This window comes from Ctenopharyngodon idella, chromosome 10, assembly GCF_019924925.1.
Source record: "Ctenopharyngodon idella isolate HZGC_01 chromosome 10, HZGC01, whole genome shotgun sequence".
Lineage (NCBI taxonomy): Eukaryota > Metazoa > Chordata > Actinopteri > Cypriniformes > Xenocyprididae > Ctenopharyngodon > Ctenopharyngodon idella.
The window spans coordinates 42718121-42742223 of record NC_067229.1 but is presented as its reverse complement, the minus strand read 5'-3'; the positions used below and the strand labels follow the sequence as shown (position 1 = coordinate 42742223).

The following is a 24103-nucleotide window of genomic DNA, read 5'->3' as shown; positions in this document are numbered from 1 at the left end:
AGTCAGAGGACCTAGGATATATACTTTCCCTTATACATTTATATAAATTTTAACCTAAAAATCTTAATTTGCAATACAGTCTGTTGGTGCACAGTGCTGATGGGAGTGGTTATATTGCCCTATCACACCCTGTTATATTGTCAAATACTGTAAGAATGTAAATATGAACTGTTGCAATAGCAAAGAAACCCAGATGACAGACATTTTTCCAGTGATGTAGGACAGCATCATCAGGTACGGATTTTTATGAAGTCATTTGTACAATTGTGTTCTTTAAATAAAACATACATAAAAAAAATTTAGAAAAGTGCATATTGTAGGATACAGTGCAATTCATTTCATTGGCACTAGTGAAAATAAATAAATGGATTTATGTGAAAACATTATGAAAAAAAAAAGTAAAAATAATACAAAAAGCAAAAATAGAATACAAAAAAAGTCTCCTGGACACAGTCACAGTTTCATTGGTTTGGATCAGTTTCTCTTCTCAAAACTTCTTTATATATATATTTTTAAAAAAAGCTAATATTTCTGAAAAAGAATACAAAGAGGTGTTTCAATAATAATAATAATAAATATTATAAATTAATTGTATATTTATAAAGTAATACATTAATAATAACAATAATAAAACATTTTCCATGACACAGTTTGGATTTTTATTTGAATTCTTACCTGCATTTGTTCATATATCCAGTCAAGGAAGTAGGTCACATTTCCGTAGACTCCGGGCTTGTTTCTGAAAGCACATCCATCACCCCAGCTAGTGTCCCCAACCAGCCACCATAGAGAATTCTCCTTTATGACCAGAGGACCCCCACTGTCCCCCTGCGTGGAACAGCACTTATTGAATTTGGCCTTTAGCACATATATTACATTTACAGTACTCCGATTTACTTCTTCGAATGATCGAGCAGCATCTAATTGTGTTTAAACAGTGTGTTTCTGACCTGACAGGAGTCCACGCCACCCTGCAGCTTGCCAGCACAGATCATGGTGTCTGTTATTTGTCCGTCATACACCTGTCGGCTGTTACAGGTCGTTCTGTCGATTAGTTGAATTTTGGCTTCTTGTAGGGTTTCTGAGGCAGGTCCTTTAAGAAAACATCAAATTTGCTTGTCAAACTTTTCAATTTCTGAGATTTTAGAGAGCTGAAATGACTTGTTTTCTGTGCGGTATTATTCACTGCACATGCATTTGGATCTGTGTGTGTTTTAGTACAGTCCTGTTGTGATTTGCTCTTCAAAAAAAGTTTCAAACCTCCACTATACAGTGCACCCCATCCGGTGACGTAACATTCCCGCGGAGCAGAGAAGTACATGCCTTTATTGGGCAAACACACTGGCCTGATGTTCGCTGAAACAAGATACACACAAAACAAAATGGAAATGGTCATCATCCGAACCTTTCTTCTGTAAACACAAAAGATGATATTTTGCAGAATGTTCAAGCTGCTCTTTTCCACACAACAGAAATGGTCATTCACACTGTTAAAGGGGTCCTTAATTATGATTTCACTTTTTTAACTTTAGTTAGTGTGTTATGTTGCTGTTTGAGCATAAACAACATCAGCAAAGTTACGACGCTCAAAGTTCAATGCAAAGGGAGATATTTTCTACAGAAATCGCTTTTTAAGGACTACAACAAACGGCTGGTAGGAACTACAATGAGCTTCTTCCCGGGTTAGTGACATCACAAACCCCAATATTTACATAAACCCTGCCTCCGGGAACATGCAACAAAGGGGGTGAGGCCATGTTGGGCTGCTTTAGAGAAGAGGAAGAGTAACTTAGTTGTATTCTTCCATCTTAAAAAAAAAAAACATGCCGTTATTTTACGCCGGACTGCTTCACAAATGAGGATCAATTCAATGCTGGATTTGCACAAAAGATTAACATGACGGCACATGCTAGTTGATGAGTTGAATCAACTCCACAGGAACTACATAAATTTATCTACTAACCATTCAGAAATGTCCAGTTTCATTCTAAAAGTTGTAACTTCTTCCTGAGTCTCTCCATCAGTGTCCGACTCCGGTTTGAACAATGTAAGGCTGAACACCGTTACTGACGATCGTCATTTTGGCTGCGTGAGATTCTCCAGCTTTGTTGTTGTTAAGCAACCAAAGCGTGAGCTGTTAAAGCTCCGCCCTCTTCTGGAAAGGGGGCCGGGAGCAGCAGCTCATTTGCATTTAAAGGGACACACACAAAAATGACGTGTTTTTGCTCACAACCAAATAGGGGCAAGTTTGACAAGCTATAATAAATGATCTGTGGGGTATTTTGAGCTGAATCTTCACAGACGCATTCTGTTGACACCAGAGACTTATATTACATCTTGTAATATGGGCATTATAGGTCCCCTTTAAGCCCAAAAAAAGCATTGTAAAAGTGGTCCATACAACTCATTCCTAAACTTATTATTACTAGAAGTAATTTGTGCAAAGAACGGACTGATATATAATCGTTATATGCTGAAAATCTTGTATGGAAGAGCAGCTTGACTATTCTGCACAATATCTCCCTTTGGGTTCCACCGAAGAAAGAAAATCCTGAACAACCTGATGGTGAGTAAATGATAATTTTTGGGTGAACTGTGTCTTTAAAACTGAAACTTTCATGTAATACTCAGCTTTTGAGGAATTTTTTTTAGGGCAAGCTTGAAACAACTTCATTGTTAACTAAAACTAAAACTTAAAAAAAAAAAAAATTAAAAGCTGAAATAAAATAAAAAACAAATTTTTGATGAAAAAACATAAAACTTTAAAAAAGTATGAAAATCGAAAATGTTGACATGGTGACTAACTGAAATAAAATAAACTTACAATAAAGTACTAAAATGGAAAAAGAACAAAACGGAAATATGTAAAATAAAAATGACAATAGCACATAACATAGTTACTAAAATTAAACTAAAATTAAAATGAAAACTAAACATATAAACATAAAACCTAATTCAAAATAGTAATAAATACTATAATAGTACATAAATAATATTAAAATAACACATATAACATTACTAAATATTTAATTTATTTGTCAGTATTATTACATTATAATGAAATTTTCTTATTGGCTGGGAAATAAACATGAAAATTCAGTCTTACACGTAATCGTGAGTGGACGGTTTAGCTTCATCAGTGCAATGTCATTTTCGTTGGTTCTTGGGTCAAAGTCGTGCATGACAATTCGGCTTACAGAATTGCCGGTGGCGGACCGCATCTCACTACGAGTCAGATATCCAGCATACACGGTCCAATCCCTTGCATTTGAAATCCTACACAAGTTTGTCATTTATTGGAGTTCATAATAGCTTGTTAAATGAGATGGACTAAATGAGAGCACTTACTCATGAACACAGTGAGCTGCAGTGACGACCCAGTACGGGGTAATGATAGACCCGCCACACAAATGCCTTCCGAAAGCTTGCAGGCTGACCTGCCATGGCCACACCCCCTTCGAGGTCACTGTGCTTCCACCCACGATTCGGCTCTCGCTGCTCTGTCCACATTCTAGAACAGAATTCAGAAAACAGCATCAGTATATGTGAAAATGTCATTTTCCTAGCTACAAACTATACTCATATAGTTCACCCAAAAATGAAAATTCTCACATGAGAGTGAGTAAAAGACAATGGCATCAGTGTTATTTTAATACGATTTATATACTCTTTTATATTATATTTATATTTTGAATTAGCTTTTAATTTTGTATTTTCAGTTTTCATTTTAATTTTAGTTATAATAATGATTTTATGTGCTTTCGTCATTGTTTTAGGTTTCCTTTTTATTAGCTTTATTTTTATTTCAGTTTTAGTTATTTTAGTACTTAAACTTATTAATTTCAGTGAGATGCCAAGGTATTTCTAAATTTATGTTTTTTTTTTAAGTTTAAGATTAAGTTTTTCTTACATAATTTTTTTTCTTATATTGTTATAACTAATATTTATATATTTTTTCAGCTTATTTTCAGTTATATGAAACTATTTTTAATAGTTTTAGAATAGGTTTTAGTTATAGTTAACAATAACAATAAGGATTGGGATGAATTATTCATTGCAAGTAATTTAACCACAGTCAAACTAACCTAACCAACCAAAGTAGTTTGTAGCTTTTACTAAAAAGCATTAAATATTTTATTAAATAGCATGCATACAAAATAAGGACAACACCATCAAACATAAAATAATAAAAAACCCTAAATATTTATTTCACCAAAAAAAAGAAAAATAATAGAGATGCAAAACTTTTATCTTACCAATACATTTGAGTGCCACTGCTTTGTTAGATGGACAGTCTGAACTAAATTATCATAAGAGAAATATAAAAAGATTTTTTAAAACAAGCTGATTATGAGAAAAAAACATTATTAACCACGAATTAAATGTAAACTGTAATACAGTAACCAACGATGTAAAACCTAAACAGCGTGAAGGACGGTATTAACAGTCTGTATAAAAATTCTGTATAAACGAACTCTGTGACACACCTTTTACTGAGAAAACTACTGGACATATTAAGATTAGAAGAGCTGAGAGAATCTGTCTTCATCACCACATAGTCCAGTGATGCTCTAGAGTAAATTTCCTCATAACCCACATAGGTGTTCCTGAGAGATAAACCACAAACAAACACACAGCACATACTACAATTCATTAAAACAGTGTCACATGAACAGCATTTATTTGAAATAGAAAACTTTTGTAACATTACAAGTTTCTTTACTGTAACTTTTAATCATTTTAATGCATCCTTGCTTAGCAACAGTGTTCATTTCTTAGAGAAAAATGAATGCTGCTCTTCATCTCTTAGAGATGAATCACACTATCATTACCTCTCATATCCGATCTCCTCACATGCTTGCTTTCCGAGGTTGTCATTCCATCTATCTGAACACACATACTCCCAATTTTGGTTCACATTTGAGTACATCTGAAGAAGGGAATTAGATTCATACAGACGAACTGCAAAAACAACAACAAAGAAAGAACAGTAAAGACACAGCAGGCACATTCATAACTGTATACTGGGTTTACTAAAGAGGGCATCATTGAATGGTATCACGGTCACGGTTCAACATGACGGATCATATGCGTAAGGTATTCTTACAGCAATGAGCTTCATCTCCTCCTGATGGACAGTCTAGCACACCGTCACACCACTGCGAATAGCTGATGCATTTGTTATCTGCTTTACAGCGCCGCCCTTGCAAACAATCAAACACACCTGTTGGTGCAAACAGAGAACATCAGAACAAGAAACAAATGAGTGGATGTATTGTATGAAACCCAATGAGGGAGTTTCTTACCATAAAACCAAAGCACCGCAGCTATGATCCCAGCAATGACCAGCAGCATGGCGAGTGTGCCAATGATCCATGGCCATTTTTTTCTTCTGGAAGCTGCCGGAGAATCAAATTTCAGAATTTATATATATTTTTTTTACAAAATAAAAAAACAAAACAAAAAAAAACTTTTTTACAAAAACCATTAAATAGCTTAAACACCCTTTAAAATTCATTAAATATTAGGGCTGGGTTAAAAATAGAGATTTCTCGATTTTAAACAATTCTCATTTTTGATGAACCACTATCGATTCTTAAATCCCATGAATCAATCTTTTAGTCTGTGCTGTTTTCAGTTGATGCGTGATCAAAACTTTAATAAGCATTATTTGTAGCACGCCTCCCATCCAATAAATTGCATTAAGCTTTGTTACTTTTGATAAGAAACAATGTCTTAGCTTAGTCATTTTATAACGAAATTCAAACTATAAATACCATTTTGGCCAGACCTGACTCCAGCTTTGAGATGCAAGTTGGACCAAGTGATATTCCTGGTGGGCCGGAGGTGTTCTGTTAACTAGGTGCATTTTTTTTTTTTTTTTTTTGACATTTTTTATATTTTTTCCTGATTACAAATGTTGTATTAATTTTGTAATTTCAGATTTATAACAAAAGGGGCAGGTTTTGCAAGGATTTATTAGTAACACTGCTACACTATTTCCATAAGCATAAATTACTTGTTTTATGCTTTTGTTTAGCTTCCTGCTCATTTTATAAAATTCTGCCACAAATTCAATGATGCATTTTTCTATAATGTTTCAAAATTAAGCTCACATGTCTACTATTAACATTATAAATTTATGAATAATTAGCTTATGTTCTTTTATATCTGATGGTGGCAGGGATTAAAATGGTTAAAAGAGCAAAAACCAAAAAAATGTTTTTGCTTTGCATAACTTAATAAAAACAAACGGAACAAACTTTTATTTCTTACTAGTAAGTGTAAAATGTTATTACAAGCTGTAAAATAGTTAATAACTGGTTAATTTTGTTCAGATAATTTTTCATGAACAAACGGATTTCTGATATACCAAGTGGCCGAATTGCATGATCTCCCTCAAAATCTGGTTATTATTTGGTGTGGAGCAGAGCCTGGTTTTGGCGCTCTTTAATGTGATGTGACAGATCGCTGTAGCACCCTGGTAATGCCTCAGTTGAAGCGAAGCGGTAGCGTGTAGCGCACGTGAACTTATAATCTCATCATCTTTACTACTAGTTATAGCACAAAATAAATATGAATGAACATCAGAAGGTATGTTGAAAGAAACTTACTTGAATTCGATATCATGTCTCATGCAATCATTCAATTAGTGTTTAAAGCACGGAAAGACGTCACTATTGTAATCAATATGTGGCATAACGTTACATTTCCCTCAGAAAAGCCATTCGGTGCCTTAAAAAGCATTAAATACCTTTGTGAACTAGTCTAGCGTCACGTTGGAGTCCAGTTGCGGTTGTGTTGAAGGTATTAACAGGTGCTGTTTGAGGAGCATACTGATGCAGACTCTGAGCAGGTGAGTATCTCTCTGAAGGGTATGGTGGGGAGGGATTCGGGTGTTGGGGGTTTTGGGGAACAGGGTACTGAGGTAAAGCAGGGTATATTCCAGAAGGCGCATATGGAGGAGGCCGCTGCTCCTCATGTTGGAAACCATGGTTCACGCGAGAAAGATTGTTGTAGATCTGAAAGAAATTAGAAATTATTGTCAGTTTCTCATGAGCAAAAGGCATTCGAAAACCATTTTGCTTCCATATTGTGATGTAATTCATTGTGAAAAGGACATTTAACATGCATGAGGAAGTGCATAATGAAAAGACCATTTTAGACAACAGTGTCCATGTTAATTAATTACAGTATGACTAACAATAACAATGTTTAAACTGTTCCAGGAAATAATTACATATTAAATGAACATTCAATATTTGAGTCATAATACTCACTTTTTTACTTTAATGATATTAAACAGACTAACTGAGGTATTTAACATGCCTTAATAGTAATTCAATAATTCAGTCAGTTCAACATTTTACATGCAGTAGACACAGGAAAATGAGCTTTAGTTGCTTTTATCTTACAACACTGGTAAAACATGAACACTGAATATTAAAATGTTGACATTGAATATTATATACTGTAGTTCTCGCCAGAGAAAAAATAAATACATTACTTGTTTAACAATGTTAATTGCTGAATATAAAATACCAAAATAACAACAACTAATATTATTAATAACAATATAACAATAATAAATAAGCGGAGGTGCGACAGGCAGAAATGCCTCGCAGGTATTAAGGACCTGTGCTTCTATCTATATATTTAGCAATTAACATTATTCATTTAAAAAGTTTCCCATCTCAGTACTGAATGAGTTAAATGATAGTCCATTTTGATTTCATTTTAATTTCAATTTCACGATAATTAGTTCCCTATGGTCTATTCAGAAAACACTACTCTATGAAAATGACTTATTAAACAGCACATTGCTGCCACAGACAAAACAGAAACTTACATGGCCAAACACTTTAATCAGGCCCATAACCATTGTGTCGCTAATGCATTTCGATGTTATCTTTACAGTGTTTTTCATGCATTCAAATCTAACTTTCTTTCCTTTTTTAAAAAAGGATTAAATGACCTTTGTGAATCATTCATTAGGTTCTCCTTTGGTCAGGATAGTTAGGATAGTTAATGCTTTACAAATGTGTTTGACGCAGTTGTTGACTGACAGTATCTGACAAAAAATGCTGCTTCATGAAATCAATAACAATCGAATGACATTGGTGACTGAAAGATCCAAATGTGGCAGAAGAGGATAAACATTTTCAGATAGAAATTAAAAGAGAAAAATAATGAATTATGCCATTACCGTATCCTTATCGTTCATCTTTAGCCTTTGTTTGGACTGTAAAACTCAATCCAAAAAACTCTCGAACTTCAAGCTCAAACTATGTTCTGCTGACTGAACATACAGCAAAACAAACATTAGTTTTAGAAACCGAAACTGATCTGTATGAAATGATTTCCACAGATTCTATCTGACTTGACTGATACATATTATAATATATTATAAATTACAATTATATATACTAAAACTTACCTGACAGAAGGTTCTCCTATAGTGTTTGAGCTGCAGCGGACTCTGCGTCTGCTGTCTGTATGTGTAATGAGCAGCCAACGCCACACCTTTGCTTGGTAAACTAGCTGTAACACTCCCCAGTAAGGTGAATGCAAATACAAAACATATTCAGAGCATTCCGATGTCTTACTTTACAATACTATAGGCTACAGGTGTAGATAACACAGCTTTGCACGTAAATTTACCAACCAAATGAGGAGACACAAAAATAGGAAAATAAACATGGAGAACATTCTGCCTCATAAAGGAGTTTTCTTCTGACTCACGTTATGTTCACAGCTTTGAACACATGGTTTAATAGCAATATAAGAGATTATGTTTTGTTTTTCTTCTTTAAAAATACATTGTTTTCTAGGCTTGCAAATGCAAGTGCACTTTTTCAACTTCCATGTTTCTTAAAAATGTATAGCATAGTTAACGATTAGCCTACTTGATTACATATAGCATATAATGTATTTTATATTATTAAAGCATCTGGAACCTTCTCAGTTTGACAGAATTTTCTACTTCCAAGTGGAATGGGAAGTCAAACAAACTTTACTTAAAATTTTCTTATATTGAAATTATGTCCAACTCCTTAACAGTTCATCAGGATCTTAATGATTTTGGCTGTCATCTCTTGGAATATCCGATGGCCAGGTTTTTCCTAATATTAGCCATCATCAAACAGAAACACATTTAACACATGCGGGAAACTGATTGTTTGGACTTTAAAGGATTAGTTCACTTCCAAATGAAAATTACCCTAAGCTTTACTCACCCTCAAGCCATCCTAGGTGTATATGACTTTCTTCTTTCTGATGAGCACAATCGGAGAAATATTAATAAATATCTTGACGCATCCGAGCTTTATGGCAGTAAGCGTTACCAAACGAGTATGAGCTGAAGAAAGTGTCTCTATCCACATCCATCCATCTTAAACATATTCCACACGGCTCCGGGAGGTTAATAAAGGCCTTCTGAAGCGAAACGATGCGTTTGTGTAAAAACAAAACAAAACAAAAAAAAAACATATTTAACAAGTTATTAAGTAAATATCTAGCTTCCGCCAGACAAATCGTTATTTGAAAATTTAATAAAAAAAAAAAAAAGCTTCCGCCAGACCGCCTTCAGTATTTAAGTTACGAAGAAAGTTACACTTTTTCCGTAAGTTGAATAGGGAAGGCGTAGGGCGTACCATAAGCTTTTTGAACTGCTAGAGTTTTACACTTTCTTCGTAAGTAGAATACAGAAGGCGGTCTGGCGGAAGCTAGATATTTTACTTCATAACTTGTTAAATATGGATATTTTTTTTTAATACAAACGAATCGCTTCACTTCAGAAGGCCTTTATTAACCCCGTTGTATTATAACTCTATAAATAGCCTATATTTAATTAACAGATTACAAGTTAGACAAAATGTATCACAAAAAATACAATAAAACGTGATAAATTCTTGTAGGGGTGGTCATGAGTTGTTTAAAAAGCTTTCTAATTTATGTTGGTGCAAGATGACGTTTTGCCCTCTTTTCATCAGTCTTATTACTAGTTTATGTGGCTGTTTTAGATCATGTTTGACTTTCTCTATAGTTTTAAAATTTTAACTTATCAATAGAATTTAAATGTTGGGGTACTTGCTAGTTTTAGTTATTGGGGGGTTACCTCCCCTCATTTCGAAATGAATATTAATTAGGGCAACTAACTGTAAGCATCATAAAATCACCATCCGGAGTACAAGAAATCATTTTGTAAATTTCTCAAGAATCACCTGAATAATAGAAAGCTATAAAACCATTACAAGGCTTATGTGATGAAAGATTAAGACGTAACCAGACTTCCTCTTCCTGTTCAATTTCTAGAAAGACGGTTCACATATTGAGAAATCATTACATTAAAAAACCAGCTATAAAGATAAACTGTAGGCTACTGTAAGTGCGGTTTCCCAGGCTCAGCTATCACACAGGGCCAATTTCGACCCTGCTGTTATTCAGTAACTGAGTCACTGGGCCGATACTTTGACTTATGATGTTGCAAGTGCTCTCACAACATCCTGTTAATATTTGACTCAATCATCTATCGCTTAGATAGAAGCACAATAACTTTTCAATGACAAACAGAGAGAAGAAACTTAAAATAATAAACAGAGGCTCTGTGTACTTAGCAAAACTAACATTATGTGACGTGACAAGTGTGGCGTCTGAAGGTGGAGCCAGATATGTTTTCTCAAGGTGAAGGATTTTGCTGCACAGAAATCCTGGTTTCATCCCAGAGAATCACTGGGACAAGTTAACAGGTGTCTTTGAGGTAAAGTGACTGAAAACTGTCTGTTCAGAACAACATACTACCACACTGTTATTTCTGCAGTATATAGTGTAGTATACAGTGCACAGCATTTAAATTTTCCATTTCCAGTTGAAGCAAGTAATTTAAATTTTTGTATATTTTGTGTGTGTGTGTGTGTGTGTATATATATATATATATACACACACACACACACACACACACAGTGCTCAGCGTAAATGAGTACACCCCCTTTGAAAAGTAACATTTTAAACAATATCTCAATGAACACAAAAACAATTTCCAAAATGTTGACAAGACTAAGTTTTACATAACATCTGTTTAACTTCTAACATGAAAGTAAGGTTAATAATATAACTTAGAGAACAAAATTTTCAGTTTTACTCAAATTAGGGTGATGCAAAAATGAGTACACCCCACTGAAAGTCTCTGGAGCAAAACTAAATTTTAGACTACAAATATCTAATTTAACAAGAATTCAACCACAGATTAGTCTAATTATTCATTACACAGGTGTCCAGCAGACAGCTGACTATAAAAGTTGTTAAAACCCCTTCCCATTTCATGCTGTCAGCAATGGCACCACATGGAAGAGAAATGTCACAAGACCTGAGAAAGAAAATAATTTCTTTACACCAGAAAGGTGAGGGCTACAAGAAGATCAGCAAAGCTTTACTTGCAAAATGTCACCAACTTGTTCATTCCATGCCTAGAAGACTTGGTGCTGTCATTAAAAATCATGGAGGCCATACAAAGTACTAGATGTAGTAGTTTTTGTTGTGGGGTGTACTCATTTTTACATCACCCTAATTTGAGGAAAACTAACTTATAACAAGAAAGTAAGGTTAATAATATAAGTTAAACAGACGTTATATTAAACTTAGTCTTGAAAGATACTAAACAATATTAATATCATAAAAATGAAATGTGAGTTGTTATTAATTGTATTATCATCATAATTATTATTATTAATTTAGATGGGGTTTTTGGGAGGGGGTGAAGCTCCAAAATATTGTGGAAAGTGAACATTTAAGTCAAAACCCAACCAAAAACGTCACTTATGCGTTGGCCATATTACCACTCATGCTTATCTGCTTTCAACAATCATAAAGTAATAACTGTTTGTTCAATTTACAATTACATAAATTAGTTTCAGGTCAAAACTGTCTCAATGGACCCTTTCACATTTCCGGGGTTCTCAGAAACTGAAGTCATCATATGTAAACTTCTATAGTTTACGATGTTACTTATTTGCAGAAACGCATGCAGCAGCAAGCAGAGCTTAAAGCAGGTTCTCTATCTGGTGTTCATTCCGGTGAATTGCATTATGTCTTATGAGTATTAATCATCACATTCAGCATCAACAAAAACAATCTATAGTCTTTTTTATTGCAGTAACAGATTGTAACATTCGAAACCCTTTCATTACAACATTATTAACACTATTTTGAGAATGGCACCACGTAATGATATATGCAGTGAGTGCACAGAATAAATTACCATTTGAAAACTTTGTATTGTATGAGCTTTGATACCTTTTTTTCCTTATTTTAATTAAAAAACAACAGTGACCTTTTCTGGAGGGAGAACAAGAGAGCACACTCACATTAAGGATATATGCATGAAGAATCTGGTCAAAAGTCCAAATCCTACACAAATTCTGTAATGAATTTAAGTGCAATCTCAAGTCCTAATACTTCTGGATCAGAATGGAGGAAGCGCCGCCTCCTCCATTGCAGATTCCGGCCAGTCCGTACTGTCCCGATTTCAGATTGTGCACCATGTGTCCTACGATTCTCGCCCCTGACATTCTAGAAAATCACAAAACCGGCACATTAATTATCACGCAAATCTAATTCCAGTATGTCAATGCAGTGAACAGTGATGTATGAGAAGGTTGATGCTTGTATTACCCAATTGGATGTCCGAGAGAAACCGCTCCTCCGTTGATATTGACTTTGTTGGGGTCGATGTCTAACATCTTGATGTTGGCCAGCACCACGACACTGAAGGCTTCATTGATCTCCCACATGGCAATGTCTTCTTTTTTTAAACCTGCCGCCTTCAGGATCTGCACAACATAGATGTTACTAAACTGAGTGACTTCAAAAACACTTCAGCTTAGCAATTAACACATAAATTTAACTCACCTTAGGGACGGCAAAGGCTGGAGCGATAGGGAAGTCAATGGGGGCGACAGCAGCATCAGCAAAAGCTGAAAATTAAGATAAAATTGTGGTCCAGATGTGAAGAAAAAGCCAATAAACATGCATTATCTGACAAAATTTGTCATATGAGTAACTAACTATTAGTGATAATGCAACAAACTCATATACACTCAAAACAGTGTAGTTCTCCCAGTAAAAAGCCACCCCCCCCCCCCCCCCCCCAAAAAAAATAGTAATGTAGCTTATTAAAAATGCTAAAAAGAAACATTACTGCCCTTCAATTAGCTTTAATTATTTGTAACTATCCTCAAACTTTTGTATTAACTAAAAATGTGTGATTCTTTGAAAATAGACCCTTATCATATTAAGTTTATAATTATTTTATTACTATTTCTTGAAAATTTTACATTCGTAAATGTACATTTTCAAAGAAAATACCTTCTTTATTTCAAGAAAGATGTTGAGAGACAATTAAATTATTTAAAGAACACTTAAAATTGAATTGCTTCTATTTTGTAATATTTATAACATAATATTATATGCTTTAGTTTAATTCAGAATTTCATGTATTTACTTAACTGTCACCGCCCCGCTGGCAGTCTTTTTTTAATCGCCTTTTTTTCCTAACACATATTTTAGTATCACCATAAATTAGGTATCATTCAAAAGCCTAAAAACTCAAAATACATCCTGTGAAAACCATTTTAAATTTTGGACATTGCATTACTATGGAAATGGTACTTTAAACCCTTTCAGCCAGCTCCTCCCCCTAGCGGACAGTGTCATGTTTCATATTACAAAAATTATTTTAACTATTTTATAATCAAAACGTTTCTAATCTTGACAAAACACATATCGTCTGAAAGGTCTGAAACTCAAGGTTACATATTTGGCGACTGTTTTGTGATAAAAGTGATATTGTGATAGAAATGTATTAATTTGTTACAGGAGAACACATTCAAAAAAATTCAATGTAATGTGGGTGTCACCCGGTGGCTATTTTTGGTATAGCGCCTAAACAATAACTCATAAACTCATAAACTCATAAACTTTATAAACTTTACATTTAAATAAATAACTCATAAACTTTAAATTTGGAACACAACTTGGTTAGACATATGGCTTTCATTTTATAGCAGTTTTAGAGTAAATTGTATTTTGTAAAATATATATTTTGTATAAAATAAAAAACGTTTAGAACAGTACATTTGTTTTACAGTAAACTTAAATCACTTTTTTACACTTTCATTTTTTGAAGTGCCTCACTTCAGTAATAATAATAAAACTATTTTCAGATATTTAAAAAATATGCCAAAATAGTAAGCAACCATTTGCTTTTAGCGTTTTTTAGCACTTTCTACTTCATCAAAAGTAGTTTGACGGTAGCTTAACTTCATTTAAATAACATTAAATTATTAAAGTGCCTTTAACATGGTAAAGTTGTTCAGGAAAGAATTCAGGTGGATGTATCAGACATAAAGCATTGGCTAATAGCTAAAGAAACTGAGTCATTCATGAAACATGAACACAATGTTGTGGTTAGAAAAATCTTGTGGTTACAATGAACAGAATTCACCATAACATTATTTAAACAGGTGTGAATTGCCTCACCAACAATCTTTGCAAGCGGTGTGACGTTGAGCCTCTTTGCTGCATCTGCTGTCATGAGCACAAGAGCAGCCGCTCCATCATTCAGCGTACTAGCGTTGGCTGCCGTCACCGTGCCTGCAAAAACAAAGGTCTGCTTGCCTTTTGAACTGAAAACACTTCTTTATTATCCTCAAAGCATACTTTTAAAAAGAGTACTTATTAAGAACTAATATACTTCAAAATAATATACATAAGTGCAAACAGTATGTAATGTTTTCAAACACTTATAATAATATAATAATAGTATAATGAATGCAATTAAGTGAACTAAATAGTGCTTTTTTGGCCTACTTCTTTATATGTACTTTCATAATTCTATTGTCTTTGCAATATGGCATTTATGCACAAGCATTTATGGTTAACTAAAAATATTTGAAACTACACATATTTGTAATGATAAAGTTGCAATTTAGTACATTTAAAATATATTAACTTTAAATCTAATATAAATTAACATACTACAGTTAAAATTATAATCATGTGCTTTAGTATGTTAGTGAACATCAAAATAAGTGTACTTTTTTAAAGCATTATTAAAACAATGATTGAAAATGTACTTTAGAGCATAACTTTTAAGTTTGACAATATTACAATGTATATTACATATTACAATGGACACTTTAAAAAAAATCTACATGAAAAGTACAGGGTTTTTTTTTGTTCGTTTGTTTTTTAAATATACTTTTAAGATTTGAAGAACACAAAGTACAAATCAGTACAATTATGCAGACTTTTTCACAAGGGCTAATGAAGTGAAAGTGAAAGTACCGTTCTCTTTCTGGAACACAGCCTTCAGTTTGGGGACTTTGCTGAAGTCAACCTTTCTATATTCTTCATCTTCCTTCACAACAATGTCTGGTTTTCCTGAGCAGCAAGAGAGCATATTTTAATCGCAATTATGGTGCATATATATAAGACTTTTGCACAGTACTGTGTGTGTATATATGCGTGTGAGAGTGAGTGAGTGAGTGTGAGTGTGAGTGTGAGTGTGTGTGTGTGTGTGTATTAGCGTATTTTTAGTGGTGTGACAAAATCTCATGCCTCGAGATCTCACAATATTAAAATGTGACAATATTTTTTGTCGAGGTGAAAAGCTGTCTTGTGATACCAGCATGACAGTGTTTGTGGCAAAACCTTGCTGTTTGTTTGAGTTTCCAAGAACGTGCATCTGGGAACACAACGTGCACCACTTCACCAGATTTTCAAAGCTTGAGTTTCTCTTCATTATCACATAAATCGCTTGCCTTTGTAGGAGCAGTTGTGGCCTAATGGTTAGAGTCGGACTTGTAACCCAAAGGTCGCGGGTTCGAGTCTCAGTACCAAAATGTAGGAAATGAATGAACTCTTCCTCTATTACCCACAACTGAGGTGCTCTTGTTCAAGAAATTACAGTGGTTGCATTTCTATCGTAAAAGAAGCAGCCAAATATTAAAGATTAAGTGGACATTTGAATTAAATATTGTTTGGCCAATAGTTGTTGGTTATATTGTATATATTACATCATGTACTTTAAAAGTGTTGTTCAATAAAACCATGAACCAATTATTATTGCCTCATTGTTATTATATATGTATTTTAAATAATTTTAAAGGCTATTGTTCACTTAGGTTTATTTTCATTACCACAAAAAAAATCTGATTACTCGATTAATCATCAAAATAATCGACTGATTACTCGATTACCAAAATAATCGTTAGCGACAGCACTAGATTAGTTAAAACATTTCAAAATGCACCAGCATTGTTTGCATTTTTTGACTTTCAGTCAAATAAAAGACTATTTTTTTCCATTCATATATATTTTGTCATTGAATTTCTTAAACATGGCGTTAAAATATCGTCTCACTCTCGTGAACCCAATATCATGTATCTCGTCTTGTGAGATAAGTTTATGGTCACACCCCTACATATTTTAGTTCATATTAGCGAATTATTTAGGAATGATAAGGAATTGAACAGCTACAGTAGTGAAACCAACCTCTCTGAGGGATGCTCACAGGAACCACTTCCTTGGCCATGATGCCAGACTCCCACGCTGCTTTGCTGCGGCTGTAGGAGTTGATGGCAAATGCGTCCTGCTCCTCCCTGGTGATGCTGCTGTTCTTGGCGGTGTTTTCAGCACAGTTTCCCTAAAATGGGGAAACACGGAGGCGATGTACACAATCATGGCCTTTCCAGTGTTATATGTACAGTACATTTGCTGTCCAAAGTTTCCACACAACTTCATTCACTTCCTTTGTTCACTCAATACTTATTACCAGACTACGCTATTGTGCAAATAAAATGCATTCGGTCTTACTGGCTCATAATAAACATACATACCATGTGGAATTTGTTATAGACGTCTGTCAAGCCATCCTTAACAATCAGATCCTCCATCTTCACTCCACCATAAGGGGGCGCTTCTCTGGCCATGACATACGGAACCTGAGACATGCTTTCCATTCCACCAGCAACCATCACGTCCTGGGAGACATCATGTAGATTTACTAATTTCGCATTATTAGCACGCTAAAGGCTCACTCAAACACAACACTTTCTGAATCTCTGGTAACGTGTCTTCCACACTACCTGATGGCCACACATGAGACTCTGAGCGGCCATCATGATGGACTTCATCCCAGAGGCACACACTTTATTGATGGTAGTTGCCTCAGTGGACAGAGGGAGACCTGCATGAGGAAGACAACAAACATCACACACAATGCTCAGCAGAACCAACACTAACACTAAATGCTAAAACTTCTCTTTGAGAAGTTGCAGAAAAAAATATGTATTATAAATTATTCACCTGCACCCAGAAGAGCTTGTCTGGTTGGTGCTTGTCCTTCTCCTGCTTGCAACACATTGCCCATGTAAACTTCCTTCACCTCCTCCAAAGGAATTCCTGTAGATGACATGCAAACCTCCTAATATATGAGGTCATATATCATACGGACAGCTAGAACAAATAAGACTAAAAAATGTAGATTTAATGACAATTATTTCATGAATATAACTGCATTAAATAACAAAATATCGAACTAAGTGGCATTTATTGTACAGGCAAATAGCACAACTTTCTGATTTAAAGAAGTTTGTTACTCAGTTTTTTATTATTATATATATTTTACATGATTACATATGCATATAATAATTTTTTCAAAAGAAGTCTCTTCTGTTAACCAAGGCTGCATTTATTTGATCAAAAATACAGTAAATTTACAGTAATATTGTGAAATGTTAATTTCAAATAACTGTTTTCTATTTTAATGTATTTAAAACGTAATTTATTCCTGTGATTCAAAGCTGAGTTTTCAGCATCATTACTCCAGTTTTCTGTGTCACATGATCATTCAGAAATCATTATTGATTATCATTATCAATTTATTATCATTATCAATTTTGAAAACAACTGTGCTGCTTAATATTTTTATAAAACTGAATACATTTTTTTCAGGATTCTTTGATGAATACAATGTTCAAAAGAACAATTTATTTGAAATAAAAATCTTTTATAGCATTATACATGTCTTTATGGTCAATTTAATGCATCCTTGATAAATAAAAGTATTCTTTTATTTGCTCAGACCCCACACTTTTTTTTTTTTTTTTTTAAGTAACAATAATAAAATGTAATAATATACTTAAATTATATTTATTTATAATAAATAATTGTTTTTTTAATAAAATACAACATTTTTTATGATAGATAGATAGATAGATAGATAGATAGATCTCTACCTGCTTTCTCGATGGCTCCTTTAATAGCAATGGAACCGAGTTTGGTGGCAGGTACTGTGGAAAGGCTTCCTTTAAAAGACCCCATTGGGGTCCTAACTGCACTGACGATGACAACTTCCTGTCCAGAGACAATTGAGAAAAGAAGATCATATTCACTGAATGCACACCTGACAGAAACAGTTCTGGGTCCATGAAGTGATATAATCGCATAACATTTTACTCACATTTAGAGATGGTCTTGTGCTGTAGGTCCTACTCAAATATTTATGTGCCTGCAAAGACAGATTCATAAAATGGGTGTCCACTGACATAATAACTGGTTATAGCATGTATATCAACAAAGACCAACGACCTACAGTTCATGAAGTGAAGAGCAGTGTTTTAAAAGGTAAATAATGAAACAGGCCTGCAGTTAAACTGCTGCATGTGCCGTGAGTCTCGCGAAAAAGTTCGGCTATCGATGTCGATTTATTTAGTTCAAACTCACCAGATGTCTGCACAGGTTTGTGCGTGTACTGTAAAGTGCACTGGATGTCATTATCGCGATGGAAAACTGCATACACCGAAGAGCAATTTTCACCTTCAACCCTCCGAGTGAGTGGAACGAACTCTTGCAGTGAGCAGCCAATCACAGTAAGAGGTGTGTCTGCGTCACATGGCGACGGCCCGAAGCATTATGGGTGGTGTAGTTTATGTCATAGTTGTTGTAAAACGTGAAAAGAGAACATGACATGGGTGAAAAAGGTTTTATAGGTGAAATTTAGTTAAACACACTTGTATAAAGTTCTAAGAAATGTAATATTTGTCTCCATGTTGGTTTCATACATCTTACAAAGGTTTTTATAAGTTTTCTTTGATTTAGCCTACTTCATTTCACCTGAACAAAATGTGCCTTTTCATAAAAGGTTTAAATATGCTTTTTGGTTTTGACACACAGTCCTCTCTAACTTTGATTTGACAGAAAGAAAAAAAAAAAACAGATATTAATAATATAAAACAAAATTGCTTCACTGCTTATTGTTTGTTAAGAATTAGTAAAAGATTAGGCCTAAATATGCCAAACTATGTATACCACTATTTAATAAGAGACTTTAATAAATACCATTTTTTATAATCTTACAGTTACAGCACCTAGACATTTTTGACTTTACACTCCACAGTGTCTTAGATTCAGAAACTGAAACATATTCATTATAAAAGAGTATTTTAATGTATTTTTGAACAGGTAAATAAATTATATTGATTGCAATACCACTAATTTACATATAGAAAATTGCTTTTTCATTTTTTTTTTTAATTTATTATATTAGAAGATGACTTAGAACAAGTTTTTGTGAATATTAGTTTTATATATTTGTAAAAAAAAAAAAAAAAAAAAAATCATACATTGTGGCTTTGTCTGTACAAAATATAAAATATAGGTACATAGGAATACTGATGAGAAAATGTCTACATTTTCAATTCAATGTTTAGTAGCAGTTCAGCCATCCATAGTTCAACAGAACACGTTTCACTTGTCTTGAGGTGAAATCATACTCCGTTTGCCTTGGACCTTCTGAGAAATACAGATAACCTAAAAAGGAGGGAAAAAATACATTTTAGGGAAAAATACAAAATGGAACAGCATTAAATAATGAATGATTGAATTGTTAATGTTTTTGTTTTGTAGTGTTTAAGCTCACCGTAATTTTCAAAAGCAGCGTCCACCTGTGAACCAATGCCAGGAAAATGACGTTGAATAGTTTTAGGAAAGCCTCTGTCCATCTGAGCTGTTCTTTCATTGAAGCTACACCATTGTTAAAATTATGTTAGTTTTGATGTTATTTTGATCGATTATAATTAACACAATGTTATATATTTTTTCTCACCTCCAGTATTTGCTTCCAACAAAGAACAAAGTGCGGCCGGTTGATTTCACATATACAGCTGCATCAATCTTTTTCACATTTGTGGGAAACCCGAATTTGGATATGGGTTTGGGATATCCAGGCAAAGTAGTGCTGCCTTTTACTGCCCAGTACTGCTGACCTGTATGTAAAAGAGCACACAACTACATTTACTGAAGCCTTTTTATACACCACTTCAAGACTCTTTAGGAAATAAGACTTTACCTTTGAAAAGGAAGCTAATGTCTCTGCCATTGAACTCATAAGCGGCATCAACAGAGTCGATGGATGGCCAGGTAGATTTTATTTCATGCATTGAAAGTCCACTGTAGTAACCCTTTTTCCAGTAATACCTGATGGACATGCAGGCATGAAAAATGACAGTTTTTAAATCAAATTTTTACATGAACTTGCACTGATGACCTTGCCAAAACCACATTAGGTTTAAAATTTGTGATTATTTATTTTTTCAGCATTTCCATGTGTGTGTGTGTGTGTGTGTATTCTTACCCATTTTTAAAGAAGTACAATTCTCCACGAATGCTGGTTGCTGCATCAAATACTAAGTCACGCTTGCATGGTTCTGGTGGGCTTGGTCCAGGATTTGGTTTTGGGTCAGGTTTAGGTTGATCTGTTGACGTTCGAACACCTGAAACATTATAGAAAATTGGTGGAAAACACATATTTATCAATTGTTTTATAATTGACTAAGCTCACTACTGACCATACAGTATGATCTATTGTATTTAATTTATTGGTATTGCAAAAAACATTTACCATACAGGGCCTGGACCCCAAGTCGGTCATCACGGGGAAGTGTATAGCCATTCGTGTTGACGTATTTGTAAGTTGGATACATGAGAGCAGAAGGGTCATTGGAGTGATCTAGTCCCAGTGCATGTCCGAATTCATGAGCAGCCACCAAAAGCAGGTTTATACCTAAAGCAATTTTTTTTTTATTAAAATGTAATAATTTACATACACACATGCATGTGATTCTACGTGATTTGTGCATTCACCTCGTGAACTTAGGGTCCACGTCTCATCATCATCAAAGTGTGTGTCTCCTCCTTGCTCCGGACCGGGTGAGTTGGCATGAGCCAGAACCCCATTAGGCCCATCAAATGGGTAAAAATCTCCATGATCTAAAAGGAAACACACACACATTATATGTATATGAAAGTGACATGTGAAGGCCAAGTATGATGACTACTCAAAATTTGTCTTCTGCATTTAACCCATCTAGTTAGTTAGTGCACACACATTAGGAGTAGGCACCCACAACCTTCAGGTTACCAGTCTGACTCTCTAACCATTAGGCCATGACTGCCACAAATATGCATATATTTATCATTCATATATTTGGAAATGAGGGAATGTATGTGTGTTTAGAACCTACATCCAGCCTTGAAGAGAATCATGATATCAGCTGTGCCACTGTAGATCTGTTTGAAATCGAGTGGAATAACATCACTGTAGAGCTGGAAAGCTTTGGCAATAACAGCATCCACATCTCTCTGGCTCAACTGTGATGTATATTCAGTAATTCTAAGAGAGGAAGAAGCAAATCATGTTTAGTATCAACTTTAAAGTCACCATGACATCAACTGACCGTTCGCAAAGTCCCGCCCCCTTTAGTTACTGTTGCTATGTCCGACAAGCCATGCCGATCTCTCGCAACACATCATGTTCTCACGCAGTGAAAAATACATCGCGGAGCAAAGAGGACACGGACAACGCAGGTTACTTTTAATATGAAACAAAGTCTTAAATTTCAAATTTTGTCACTTTTAAAGAAACGTAAACAATAAATACCGTTTTGTGGCTCTTTAATGAGTCGTGACAGATCGCTGTAGTGCCTCAGTTCAAGCAGTTCATGAACCAATCATCTCTTTCTACTAATTTATTTATAGCATCAAATAAACATGAATGAACATCATAAGGAATGTTGTTTCAACCGCGGAAATACGTCAGTACACAGCATTTTTCAAGTTCAAGTCCACAGACGTTAATCTGCTAACTCCCTGCCCTGACTGCTTTGTCGGACAAAATGGCGGATTCGGCGTTATGATTGGTTAGATTGCCTGTCAATCAAACTCCTGGCAAAGGGTTGACTGACAATTCAATATTACGTTTATTATAAATTATTTATCCATGCACACCATTATTTTTTTTTTAAAATTCATGTGCCCTCATAATCTTTAATCAAAATATCTCCCCCTCCCTCTTGCAGCGACATCTCTTCTCTTCTTTGATGACATGTTTACTGGTGTGAGGGCGGGACAACCTGTCACTCACATGAGATCGACCAATAGCAAACCACAACCATCCAAACCCGCCCTACATTTTTTCTTGTTCGAGAAGCAGTTTTACTCAGATATACGTCACAATAGAGAAGAGTATTGCAACTTCCTTTTTTTTCTAAAACTACTTTTGGCCCTCAAAGTCCCTTCATTGACAGTCTCGTGCATTTTGCACAGAAAATTGGAAAGCATTTCTATATATGGTATGATTGGTTGAATTTCTGGGAACAAAATTGTCTTATTTGTTATTTCATTAAGGAGTTAAACATTTCACATTTACGCATTTGGGAGATGCTTTTATCCAAAATGACTTACATTACACTCAAGGTACACATTTTGACTTTTTGCTTTCCCTGGGAATCGAACCCATGACTTTCGGCTTTACTGATTGAGCTACAGGATGTCACATGTACTAAACCTACCTATATGTTACAACACTCTCCTTCCACCTGGGACTCCCCTGGAAGTGGCCGTATTTGGCAACATCAGTGACTCCACAGCGTGGCAGCTTCATTGTCTCAAGAGTGTTTGAGTCCAGCTTGCCCGTGACCTCCAGTCCAAAAAACGTCTGCATGGCCTTCAGTTCACTTTCTAGATCTGGAAGGAACATCATTCTGCCGCGGGATTTAGTTGCATTAGTGTCCCTGTAGAACTGTGACAGATATGCCTGAGGAGAAAGAGGAAGGATCAAGTGATTAAACATATCACTGATAAATATCATATCAAAAAAATAATTAATACATTAGATGTATAGACTGGATATAGATAAGAAACATAAGAGTTCATATAAGCCATATGGGTACTGACCTCTGCTATTTGATGGTCTTCTGGTGATGCAGTCGTGGGGGCGCCGTCACAAAGAGCCAAATACACCACAAGGGTCAGAAAAAGAGCTGTCAAGTGCCCCATACTGCAGTCTCTTCCTCTGCAGGGAAAGAAAAGTGACCCCCAGAGTCTCTGTTTGTGTCTTTTATAAGTCTAGATAGTCTAAAAAGGGGCTTGTCCAGTGTTTTATCATTTCCAATCAGCAGTGGGAGTGGGAGTGGGAAACTGTCAGGGTTTCAGGGGGTTTTGGCTCCTGTCTGAACATGTCAGACAGAAGTTTTTGTTGCTGATGACTTGCTGATGACGCAACTGAATAGACCTCTTCAGGAAGATTTTAGCTTTTGTATTCACTGCTTCTGCTTTTGATCTCCTTCCTTCTAGTCATTTTCATCCCCAGAGGGGTTATGTTTTATCCGTGTTTCTGGTTAGACGGGATGCATTTCCAATTTCCGACACTAGATAGTTTTTCTAGCTTTTTTGCTTCTGAGTGGAAGTAATTAATATTATGTTATAACTTTAGGTCTAACTGATTTTTATTTTATCTTCTGTCACACATTTTCTTTTCAGCATTGCAAGCAGCCTACGTGCGTGACGCTACAATTTACAAAAATGGAATAAAGATACTACAAATTTGTCAGGAGAGATGGTTGAAGTATGTTAAAAATGTTTGACAGCTTATCTTAATGCAAAATAAAGTCAGCACACTGTTACCCTCGCAAAAGAATGTAAACTCACCAGAATAGGCTACTATAATGTGATGTTTTGAGCAAATCAGCTCTTGTTCAGACTAGTG

The 24103-nt window shown here is 34.8% G+C and overlaps 2 protein-coding genes across 4 annotated transcripts; both read right to left on the bottom strand.

Moving 5' to 3' along the window:
• Positions 1–230: 230 nt before the first annotated feature.
• On the bottom strand, positions 231–8588 carry tmprss2 (transmembrane serine protease 2). Of its 2 annotated transcripts, none has more exons than XM_051910311.1 (14): positions 8438–8588; positions 8207–8299; positions 6755–7022; positions 5307–5399; positions 5108–5224; positions 4833–4962; positions 4488–4643; positions 4257–4300; positions 3349–3511; positions 3107–3276; positions 1261–1356; positions 951–1093; positions 676–828; positions 231–531 (listed from the first exon to the last, which is right to left on the bottom strand). In XM_051910311.1, the coding sequence occupies exons 2-14, from the start codon at positions 8222–8224 to the stop codon at positions 523–525; spliced, it is 1560 nt and encodes a 519-aa protein (XP_051766271.1). In that variant the 5' UTR covers positions 8225–8299; positions 8438–8588; the 3' UTR covers positions 231–522. The 2 variants fall into 2 exon arrangements, with proteins under 2 accessions (XP_051766271.1, XP_051766272.1); XM_051910312.1 differs by having other exon boundaries at positions 4488–4607; positions 8438–8587.
• Positions 8589–12124: 3536 nt separating this feature from the next.
• acat1 (acetyl-CoA acetyltransferase 1) lies at positions 12125–23516 on the bottom strand. 2 transcript variants are annotated; one of them, XM_051910313.1, is made up of 12 exons: positions 18784–18956; positions 18521–18568; positions 18297–18414; positions 17365–17460; positions 17145–17245; positions 16896–17039; positions 16552–16702; positions 15343–15438; positions 14536–14649; positions 12907–12971; positions 12670–12827; positions 12125–12567 (listed from the first exon to the last, which is right to left on the bottom strand). In XM_051910313.1, the coding sequence occupies exons 1-12, from the start codon at positions 18853–18855 to the stop codon at positions 12447–12449; spliced, it is 1284 nt and encodes a 427-aa protein (XP_051766273.1). In that variant the 5' UTR covers positions 18856–18956; the 3' UTR covers positions 12125–12446. The 2 variants fall into 2 exon arrangements, 1 of the variants encoding a protein (XP_051766273.1); XR_007932312.1 differs by lacking the exons at positions 12125–12567; positions 12670–12827; positions 12907–12971; ... (5 more) ...; positions 17365–17460; positions 18297–18414 and adding exons at positions 19979–20082; positions 20165–20324; positions 20408–20535; ... (4 more) ...; positions 22908–23152; positions 23293–23516 and having other exon boundaries at positions 18784–19869.
• Between the last annotated feature and the right edge of the window lie 587 nt (positions 23517–24103).